Source organism: Pyrus communis, chromosome 6 (genome assembly GCF_041283825.1).
Source record: "Pyrus communis isolate YQ-2024b chromosome 6, ASM4128382v1, whole genome shotgun sequence".
NCBI classification, from domain to species: Eukaryota; Viridiplantae; Streptophyta; class Magnoliopsida; order Rosales; family Rosaceae; genus Pyrus; species Pyrus communis.
Window position 1 is genome coordinate 11,488,029 of NC_142570.1, and position 11,206 is coordinate 11,499,234.

The window sequence follows — 11,206 nt, forward strand, 5'->3', positions numbered from 1 at the left end:
ATAAGCCTCAGGATTTTGCAGATTGGTAGAGGAGTTTGTCATGTGGGAACTAGCGCCAGAATCAACAAGCCAAGAGGAAGCAGAGGAATGAGAATGAGTTTGAGCAACCATGGCAGAGGGATAAGAAGTGGCAGCATAGCTTGGATTCATGCGTTGGGGACAGTCAGGAGCTTCATGATCATAATGACGGCAAATTTGACAAGAATAGCGTTTGCCAGAGAAAGAACGACCACCACGAGAAAAACGATGATTGTTCTGCCGAGAACCATTGCGTTGAAAGTTACCTCTGAAATTACCCCGGCTTTGAAACTGTCTAGGGTTTGAAGAACTGCCACGATTTGGAGAGTAGTTAGGAGAACGGCCTTGAGAGAAATTCTGAGAGAAATGAGTCTGAGCAGTGTAAGCCTGAGGAGGTAAAGAAGGGGTAGGAAGAAGACCAAGGGAAGAATTAAACGCCTGAAAAGAAGCAGGGGGAGGCGACTTCTTGCGATTATTCAACTGAATTTCTTTGCTCAGAAGAAGGCCATGTAATTCATCAAGTGTAGTGGATCCGATGCGAAATTGAACAGCATCTACAAAGGAGTCATAGTCGGATGGCAGTCCATGAAGTGTGACAGATATAAGCTCGGAATCAGCGACTGGAGCGCCAGCACTCGCAAGAGCATCTGCGATTTCCTCGATCTGTTGAAGAAATTGAGCAGTTGTGGATTCACCCTTGGAAATTGTACGCAGACGAGATCGGAGATCATGAATGTGAGATTGAGAAGCAGCAGCCAATCGTGATTCCAATTTTGCCCAAAGTTCGCGAGAGGAATTAACTCCAACAGTATACGGAATTAGGGTTTCAGACAATGTAGAATTGAGCCAGATGAGTATGTTTTGATCGTTTTCATACCAGGCAACATACTCAGGATTGATGAGAGAAGTACGATTGCCAGAATCATCCAATAGCATGTGAGGTGGTGGAGGGGTTGAGCCGTCGACGATGCCAGTGAGATTGTAGCGACGAAAGATCGGAGCGAACAGAGCACTCCAGGTGAGATAATTGGAAGTGGTGAGCTTGATCGGTACCATGGATCCAATATTCTGAATCGTGATGGAGGAAGTCACCGGAGGAATGGCGGTGACAAAGGTAGTCGTCGGAGGAGACTGACGATCATGAGCAGTAGAGGCAGAAGGAGAAGAGATAGGAGCCGCCATGAATACTCAAGACTTAGGGTTTCAGAGATCAAGATTGGGGAAGAAGAAAGGTCGCCGACGAAGAAGCGTGTTTGGATCAGGTCGTGAGACAGAGGGCGATTGATACCATATTGAGAAATAAACTCTTCATATTTCTGAAATAACATTACATCCAGTATATATACAAGTGTTGCAACCAATGAGAGTTGCTGAGAGATGCTTTATAAGAAACAAAACAAAACTAACTAATATCTAACAGACTATTCAATATCTAAGTAGGATCTTTTATATCTACATTTACATTTGTACCCTCAATAGTGACACCTATTCACTCTCCTCAACTTACAAGTTCAACCCCTAAGAGAATAAAGATGCCAGAATAACCTCCAAGGGAAACTCCATTAAGGATAAGAAGACTTAGTAATATCTATGAAGCCTGCAACTATTGTGTAAGGGAACCTAAAAATTTGAAGAAGCAGAAAGGATCAATTTGGCAAAGGCCAATGAGAGATGAATTTGCCATGATTGAGAAGAATTGCACTTGGGAACTTGTAGCTTGTAATTGGCGTGAAAGGTCTATAAGATCAAACTCGACGTGGATGCTTTAGTACAATAGAACAAGAGAACACTAGTTGTCACGGAATATTTTTAGCGGCCTGGAGTGGATTCCGATGAGACTTTTCCTTATGTGGCAAGGTTGGACAATATTAGAATCTTGATAGCCTTGACTACACAAAACGGTTGGAAAATCCATCAACTTGATGTAAAGTTTGCCCTTCTCAATGGTGTTTTGGAAGAGGAGGTGCATGGAGATCAACCACAAGACTTTGTTGTTACAATGAAGAGTACAAAGTCTCCAGATTGAAAAAGGCACTGTATGGTCAGGACCAAGAGCCTGATCTAGTGAAATTGACTCTTACTCCAATAAGAAAGCCTTTAAAAAGAGTCCAAGTGAAGAAACACTTTATACTAATTATGGAAATTGTTTAGATATTCTTATTGTGCCTATTTATGTTGACCTGAAGCTGTGGGGCAATAAACTTTGAACTCAAGGAGGATATGATGAAAGAGTATGAGATGGAATTGGAGTGGTTCAAGAATCCAATGGATAGGCCGAGTCATATCTCGAAACCTTTACTTCAGTTGAGAGAGACAGCGACGAACGAAGAAAGGAGCACGGATGAGGCATTGATTCAAAGACATTGCAACTAAGGTCTAGCTTATGTGGACCTCTAAGATATTGTGGCATTCCTAACGGTAAAGATATAACCATCTGGAAAAGTGCTCTATGCGGGTTTGGTAAGGAACTAGTGCCAGCATAACTAAACATGCCAGTCATCATTCCGAGGATCAATGGGTCTACTCGGATTACGTAACGATAGAATAAGCCCAAATCCGTGGTAGCTTTAGAGTAGCGGAAAAACATCTTCAAACACCAATTCAATGGCGATGTGTAGGAGATGTACAACCTAGTGCAATGTGCTAAGTACGGTAAAGCGCCATCTACACCTAGATGTGGAACTTTTCAGGTATGAAAATTTTCTGAACAGGTTGTTAATCTACGGTCACCGAAGGAGCGCATGGAGAGCTTCTCGGAACTTCAACAGATGGTGAATGATTGTAGCTCAAGAAGACGCTATGACATCAACAGCAACAATGATTTTGACAGGTTTAAGTTGTGGAACAGCGACCAGAAAGCGTGGCCCCCATTCTTGAAGGATGTCTGCGATTTCGAAATGACTCATTACAAGGGTAATCCATAGAACCTGCGCAGATTTCTGAGGAATGTGCACCAACATTACGGCGAAGATGGTCGTACGATTGAAAATGTTGATGGTTGGGTTCGAAGGTTATTTCCTGGGTTTTTGGACACACTTCATGTGTGGGTTTTTCAGGTCTTGTGTTAGCATGTAATAATAGGCCAGATTTTCTAGGTATTGTTGGTTTTTTTATTAGTAAGGGTCAAGACAATTAAATAGAGAAGCGGAATAGATGGCCAGATTTTATGAGGAATGTGTACTTCACGTATGGATTTGGATTTATTAGATATTTTGTTAGAACGTAAAAGGAGTGCTTATTTGACAGATTGTTAATTTTTGTTAGAACGCAAAACCCTCCTTAGTTTGGGATTACTGTGCTTTAAGAGTAAACAGCTGCAAAATAAATAATGTCATTGTTTAAAATTAATACGGTCGGGTGGTATTCCTCTTCATTTGAAAGTGAAGAGATCAGGTTTGAATCTTGTGGATAGCGAATTTGATACCAAATTAGGTTGTCCATTGTGTAGCTTAGTCGAACTCCCCCTTCCCTTGGTGTAAAAATATCAATGTACTAAAAAAAACAAATTATTAAGCTTATTACAGGAATTAAAAATATAGTAAAGGTTCAACTCTTTTTTTTTTATTTTTTTATTTTTTTTATTTTTATTAAAGTACTTTTTGGCTGCTTTTGAAAGTTGTTGTCTAAAGACGATTGCTTTTAAAATAAACAGTATATTTTATTTTTACGAAACATTTTTTTACAGCTTAAGTTTAAAGTGACGCAATTTTTAATGATAAAAAACAATATCAAACTGGGCCTCAGTCAGGCTAGAATTTGCAAGTTGAATTGAAGCAATCAATCGACGCCGCAGCATGTCTTAGTCTGATTAATGAAAATTGGCGCCGAAATTTCCAAGTATGTGACGTCGACGTTCACTCTATGGATGAAATCGCTTGTGATGCAAGGAAACGGATGCACCGCATTTGATGCAAAGGGTCAAGTTGTGTATCGGATCGATAACTATGACGACAACAAACACAGCGACAAAGTTTCTCTCATGGATCTCCGCGGCAAGCTTCTCCTTACGATATTTGAGAAGAAAATGTGTGGTTTCCTAAGTTGGATGGGCTATGAAAGCAATCATAAAATTAGTGCTCAACCTTGTTCTTTTCTTCATTTAATGAACTTAAATGTCTGTTGATCTTGACTCGGAGCATTGTATATCTTCTGCAGCAGATAAGCATGCATCGGTAGGAGTAGGACAACAGAGAAAGCAACAGGTTGTTAGCAATTGCAAAAATGGCAAATTAGAAGAATCTGAAATTTTCTTTATATGCAACTAGACTTCATCTGGAGGAGAGATTACTCAAGCATAGATTCTAACATGTAACCGACTGTATATCTTCCAATTTGAAGTACCTAACCGACCCAAATACAACTGAACTGATGAAGTTTAACCGAAGATTTGCCTAATGCCGGCCAAAGGAATACGGCATACAATACAGATTGAATCAGAAAGCAAGAAACTTGGCCATAAAACTGCTGCACTCTCGCCCAGAAGTGCAAAAACCATGTATATATGAGATTGTAAAACTCTACTTATGCTAATATGATATAAATTGTCATATATATTGGACATGGAAAGATTGATAAGCTTTAAAAGAATTACAATAAAAACAAGGACATGGACGTCAAAGCTAGGTAAAACTGAAATGAAGCCAATGGGGCAGACACAATGAACTATCAGGTCTGGACTTTTGGTGTAAGCATACCTAGCTGTTTCGACTATACATGGTACTACGGTTCCAGTAATCGAAAAACAGTTATTAGCTCCTCTTGGAATTTTTGAGGTTGCGTATTGTCATTACGAGCTGTTGTCTTTCACCTTCAACCACTGCGAATTTGAGACTTATCTCCGAATATCTTTCTTGCATATCTTTTAGTTCGCTTTCCATTGATATATTCTTCTCCTTCAGTGATGCTAATTCAGTTAATAAGTCGCCGTACCTGCTATCAGCAGTGGAAAAACTTGGTTCTTGCTCCAATGCAATCTCATCGCTAGTGGCATCTTTAGCTACCTGTATGATAAAGATGATTTCACCAATCATTACAGATATAATATGACATCATTTAAAGGCAAAGAGAGAAACAGAGAGATTGGACAATAAGAAGCAAGAGCCGCTAGAGGGGAGTGGAGAAGAACTACAACAAGAAGAGCGTAACCTCGACGTTATGTTCTTAATCAATATGCCCCGCATGTGAACCCTTATAAACGATATAATAACCAAACCTCATAAGCTTGCGCCTAGGCATAAAACCTCAATTTTGTATTTCCCCTTTAGAAGAAATATAGTTATATACACAATTTTTTCTTGTATCCATCATAATCGAATTTAAGCACCGTATCAGATGCATTGCACAATATGGAAGGTTTGCTTACCATTTGAAATGCACTATTCTGATTTATTTCTTCCACCCTGCTCTCTAATTCTTCGATTATGTTCTGAAGATCCTTTTCCTTCTCCAAAAATGCAGCAGTTGAGGTTTCCAAAGCGGTTTCCTTTGATTTTATTTGTCCCTGAAAAAAGTCAAAAGTTCAGAAGTTGAGACGCAGGTTTTGAAGTTCGCAAAGACTATGCTGTGTCATTCTTGCAATTATAACTAGATCTTCTGTTGGTTTATGTTTCGTAAAAAAGTTCTATACCAAAATTGTTTCAATATACTGTTTTCAATTTAAATTTTACCTCAAGCAATTTTATTCTCTCTTTCATACTTGCAACCTCTTTCGAACCACGAGCAACTGGCAAAGACTTATTGTTTCTCTGAGTAGTTTTAATTCCATCAGAAACTATTGCGCGCCCATTGCTTTCCTTGAGCTTCTTTTCAACAGTAGTGAACGCATCTTCCTTCTTTTTCAGGTCAGCCTTAAGCTGAAATACCTGCTTTCTAAGTTTCTCTTTCTCTACCTCATCCTCATATATAGCATGTTTAAAGTCCTTACACCGAGCTTTAAGCTCTTCTGTCTCCGACTTTAGGAGTCCAATTGTTACCTCCTTTTCATCTTTGAGATGCTGCATTCTATTCAAACCCTCCAATGACTTCTCTGCTTCCTTCTTAAGAATAGAAATTGTACCTACCAGCTCATTTCTTTCCGCATTTCCTCTTAGTATCCGCATTTCAGCTTCCTCAATTGATTTCTTCATTTGTTCCAACTCAGCTCTCAAATTTTTGCTTTCCTCCACTTGCCCAGAAAGGCTGTTATTCTCTGCCGTAAGCCTTTCAATCTGAGATTTGAGCTGTAAGATAACCTGGGAGAGATTTCCCTTTACTTCTTCCTCTTGTTTCTGCTGATGGCCGAGCTGCTTGGTATTGTTCTCCATTTCCAATACAATCTCTTCGATCTGTCTGGTTTTCTCGTCTAAGTGGCAAGAGAGCTTCTGCAACCTTGTCTCGTAATCATTTCTAACTTCCTGGAGCTCGTCCTTCGTTTTTTGGAGCATTTCTTCTAGTTGACTCTTCTGCGCACACAATTCACTGGCTTCTGTCATTGCTTTCAAAGCTACCTTTTCATTTACATCAAACATTGAGGCCATCTGCACAGAGAGTCTTCGAAATTCTTCCTGAAGCCTCTCAGCTGTATTAGCATTTTTTGATCTAGTTTTTCGCAGTGCCTCCTCCGCTCGGATGGCTCTTTGCTCCTGCTCAACTTTGGCACATGTTATAGCCTCTAAATCAGCTTCAAATATTTGTGCCTGCTTCTCCAGTTCTTCCTCCAAGCTTCTGATATGGAATTCAAGTTCCTTTATGGTAGCCAACGTATTCGAAAATTCTTCTGACTGCTTTTTCAGTTCCGTTTCCAAATCCTCAACTCTGGCACTTGTCACACCCTCTAAATCAGTTTTAGACACTTGTGCCTGCTTCTCCAGTTCTGCCTCCAAGCTTTTGATATGGGACTCAAGTTCCTTTATGGTAGCCAACGAATTTGAAAAATCTTCAGACTGCTTCTTCAGTTCTGTTTCCAAATCCTCAACTTGGCATTCGAGTTCATTTATGCTAGCAGAGGGAGACGAGCATTCGTACTGCATCTTAAGTTGTTCTTGCAGTTGGCTTTGCTCTAGTTTATATGAGATGTCATGGTTTTCCTGTTTCAGTATCTCATAGTCCAGTGCAAGCTGCTCCATTTGCATCTCGAGCTCATCTTTGTCTCTCCTATAGATTTCTATTTCACCATAGAGTTCAGCAATCTGTTTCTCGAGCATGTGTGTTTTCTTGGCATTGCTGTGCTCCTGAACAAGATCCTCCAGCTCTAATTGCACCTCATCCTCACTTGTCCCACCTTTAGAGATGGTTGCCTTCAACCCGGCAGCTTCCCCGCAGGATTCTGGCCTGTTGGAAAGATTGGCTATTTCACTATTTTTCTGCTCCAAAATTTCTTCCAGGTCTCTTACTGCAAGAATTAAATCAGAATTTGATTCTTGCGTCTTCTGGAGCTGTAAACGGAGATTGAAACTCAGGTCCTTTTCATAACTCAATTCTTGTCTAATTTCATCAACAAGAGCCTGCAGATCCCCGCCTTCTAACTGGAAACTGTTTCTAATTTTTGCATCATCCATACGTTTCTGAAAGGACTTTAGTTTCTCACATTCCGCCTTGAAAGAATCTCGTTCCTCTTTCAAGCTAATGACTTCTCTTGAAAGATCCTGCCCCCTTTTGCTCTCCTTTACTATCTGCTTCCTTAATGTTTGTAATTCTAGCTCTGACATATCTGCCTGTCTAGCTAGAACAACAAGATCAGCCTTTAGCTTTTCAATATCGTCATCTGAAGACTGGTGAGACCGTTCTCTTGGAAGGGTGTCATGAGAACTCTTTGTTGAGTCATCAGTACTTACTCCATGTTCTGAACCTGCAGACCATGCCCATTGTGATCGCTGATTGTCGTCATAGGTTGTTGTTCGGGTATAAACAGCAGGTTGATGTTGTACTGAGGTGTGACTCAAAGACGACAAAAAGTTGGAAGGATCTCTTGATCCAAGTTCTCGCGGAGTATCAAGTCCAGAGCCGCTATCAGAACTTGACAACGTTATGTCAGATCCAATGGATGCTCTGCGGTTGAGCTCTGCAATTTGGGTGGTTCTATTAATCCCCTCATCCTGTGAATTGACATGAAAACTTTTTAAAAAGTAGAAAGAAGACGTTTGCATTAAACGAAAAATGAATTTTACTACCACCTATCCACCCAGCCTCCAACCATCTCAACGGAAAGAAGCAATAACTTTGAAAAACAATCACGGAAAGAAGCAATAACTTTGAAGCTTTAAGTGAAAACTCACAATCGAAACGCTTTCATCCTTATTGCTTAAGAGGTTCTTGAAGCTTCTATCCGGGGATTTAACATTTGCATCTTCGCTGCCTTCTACCTCTCTTCAAAATTTCTCCAACAAAACAAAATAAAAAATCAGATGACATAAAATGGAAAACTTCAACAAAAAATAAAGAACATAACTACAACATTTTGTATATACCTCGGATCAACATTTGCTTGCAACCTTTGAATGGTAACCTATTCGAAAACATAAACAAGAGTTCGATAAGAAACAGCAATCAAACGGTTGTCCAACATTCAACAATTTGACAAAGTGGGAGAGTACTAACATGCATAATTGCATTAGAATTTGAATTCTTGAGGGGGAGAGATACACAGGATGATTTAGTAGCCTCGGCATAGTCAGCAAAATCGACAGAAACCTCCCCAAGAACACTAGCCTTGGACGATCCCTACACAAACAGAACACAACCAAATCAGATACTCATAAACAGAACCAAATGCTCACTACACAAAATCTAACAAAACAATTCATACAGCTGAGACAACAAAGTTGTAGACACTCTCTTTGATCTTCCCGGTTCTTGGCTCACGGACGAATTTAACTGTTTCATAGACCGGATTCTCCCATCGACAGTTTCCGTCACGAACTGTAGCTTTATCTGATTTCACAGTTGGCTTCCCCACATCCACAGGAACCACAGATACCAGCAATGCATCCACACCCAACTGTGTCACCTGAAATCACAAAACCAAACACTACCTTACATATAATCCTCCGAAAACCTCAATCACATTCACACACACACTCTTCAATTGCATATAAAATTTCCAACTTTTCTGTTTTTAGACACTCAATGGTAGAAAAATATTGTTTGTGTTTCATTTCCTGCATTTTCTCAGCCACCAAACAAAACCCAATCGGGAAAAAACAATCAAAAAGCTTGAATTTCAATGGACATTGAGTTTAGACCAACCTGAGTTGCACGGAACTGCAGTTTGAAGACTTCTTTGATCTTGCTCTTGTCGGTTCTCCATCTCGCCGACTTGAACATTTTACACTAACTCAAAAACCCACAACAAACCTCACCGGAACTCCAACACTCACCGGAGTTCCGGCACAATCCGCCGGAAAATCGCCATTTCTGCAGTAACCAATTCCCACTGAGAACCAAGCTCTGTGCTTTTCAAGTTCTAGCTCATTGGCTTAAAAAACAGAGTATGAAAACAGAGTGTGGTCGGTTGAGTTGACTCGGTTAGACCAGTGCGAGTTCGACTCGGTGGAATGGATTTCAGAGAAGCTTGGAGTCTTGGACTGTCCGTTTTGGGAAATGGGTTGGAAAATATGTAACAGAAGAGAAGAAAACGAAGCAGATCTGGAGAGCTTTTTCTTCTCTCTTTGTAACAGTCTTTTGGAAAGAGATGACACATGTATTCTAACTTTTTCAAAACAAATATTGGGAAGAAAATATTATTTATAACTTATGTAAAAAAAAATTGAAGGAGAAGCTTCACTGAGATAATTTATTAATTAATTCAAATATAAATTTAATTTGGTAAATGGTTTCTTATTTCTTAATTAATTTTAATAATGGTTCTGTATTGGGTTAAGGGAACAGTAAATATGAAACTTTGAATTTGACATACAGGCCCTTGTGCTTTTATGGTATTCTGTTTTCAGGAGGTATTTTAGTATTTTTCTTTTTTTTTTGGTCAAATTCCAACAAAGCACAGCACTTGAGATTTTATTGGATTTGATTCAGATCTTCAAGTTTAACATTTTCCTTCATGTGTGTCCAGTTGTATCTAAATTTCCTATAAAAATTTGGGGAGACATTGTTCATACATTAGGGTCCTTAATTCCATTAGATTTATTCATTCTGATGATCATTAATATAGATGGGTGTGAGAAGTTAAGAGCATCTCCAAAGAAAATGTCAAATTTAAAACATCAAAATGATATTTGATGGCCTATGTGGCAATTTGACATTTTATACAATTTTTTGTTCCACAGTGTGTTAAATAATAATATCATTCTATAATCTTTTTTATCTCTTTATAGAGTCCAATTATCGAGATAACCAATCAAATACTTGAAACACACAATAACTTTTATAATATATTGCATCACATTTATTAAATAAATTTAGCATCTGTTGTCAAATTTGACAGCAGAAGGCCTTGCCTTCAAATGACTCAGCACCACGTAAGAAACTAAAGCCTCGATTGGAAAGAGTTTGCTACCATTTTTTACAATTGTATGTTTATGTGGCACTTTAGACATTTCATTTGAAGATGCTTTAAAAAATATGTAAAAATCACATCTCCTCTTGTTTATCTTTAAATTCTTCTTTTTTTTTTTTTTTTTTGTCAATGTTTACCTTGAAATTCTTCATATTTAATAGTTTTTTTGACAAAGTCTTGTCCTCCTTTCACCAACTTGTCTGTGTAAATTCTACATCTCCTCTTGTTCATCTTTAAATTCTTTTTGTGTCAATGTTTACCTTGAAATTCTTCATATTTAATAGTTTTTGACAAAGTCTTGTCCTCCTTTTACCAACTTGTCTATGTAAATTCTACAAATAAGTAACCAGCTTAAAACGTGTAATTTCCAACTAAATGAATGTTTTTAACTGCTTTTATAACCTTATGCACTATGTGAGAGTGTACTGTGGAATACTTTAATTCCTCGTAAATTATGAGCAAGTGAGTCGTGGATATTTTCCTTGTAACTTGTCGAAGAAGAAAAACATAACTATTTCGTTTTTTGTTATAAGAATTCACAAAATTATCTCTTCGTGATAAACATTGTTTTAACTTATATTTTGTTTTCTTTAAGGGGAAAAAAGAACTAAAAAAACCCAAATTGGTTCTGTTACACTTCTCTGAAGTCCATTTAAGTTTGTATTACCTGAATGCTTAATCATAGGTCTATTATTAGCA

The 11,206-nt window shown here is 38.5% G+C and overlaps 1 protein-coding gene across 1 annotated transcript; it reads right to left on the reverse strand.

The window, feature by feature from the left end:
- Positions 1-4,467: 4,467 nt before the first annotated feature.
- LOC137710864 (uncharacterized) lies at positions 4,468-9,722 on the reverse strand. The gene is made up of 8 exons (XM_068450016.2): positions 9,241-9,722; positions 8,801-9,001; positions 8,593-8,715; positions 8,463-8,500; positions 8,271-8,361; positions 5,685-8,090; positions 5,381-5,518; positions 4,468-5,018 (listed from the first exon to the last, which is right to left on the reverse strand). Exons 1-8 carry the CDS (start codon positions 9,316-9,318, stop codon positions 4,767-4,769), a joined length of 3,327 nt encoding a protein of 1,108 aa, XP_068306117.2. The 5' UTR covers positions 9,319-9,722; the 3' UTR covers positions 4,468-4,766.
- Positions 9,723-11,206: the final 1,484 nt, after the last annotated feature.

Excerpts from the sequence above, each read along its gene's own strand:
- LOC137710864 (XM_068450016.2), bottom strand. The coding sequence starts at position 9,318 with ATGTTCAAGTCGGCGAGATGGAGAACCGACAAGAGCAAGATCAAAGAA. Across the intron at positions 9,002-9,240 it reads TGCAGTTCCGTGCAACTCAG|GTGACACAGTTGGGTGTGGA; the intron begins GTTGGTCTAAAC and ends TTGTGATTTCAG. Across the intron at positions 8,716-8,800 it reads ACAACTTTGTTGTCTCAGCT|GGATCGTCCAAGGCTAGTGT; the intron begins GTATGAATTGTT and ends CTGTTTGTGTAG.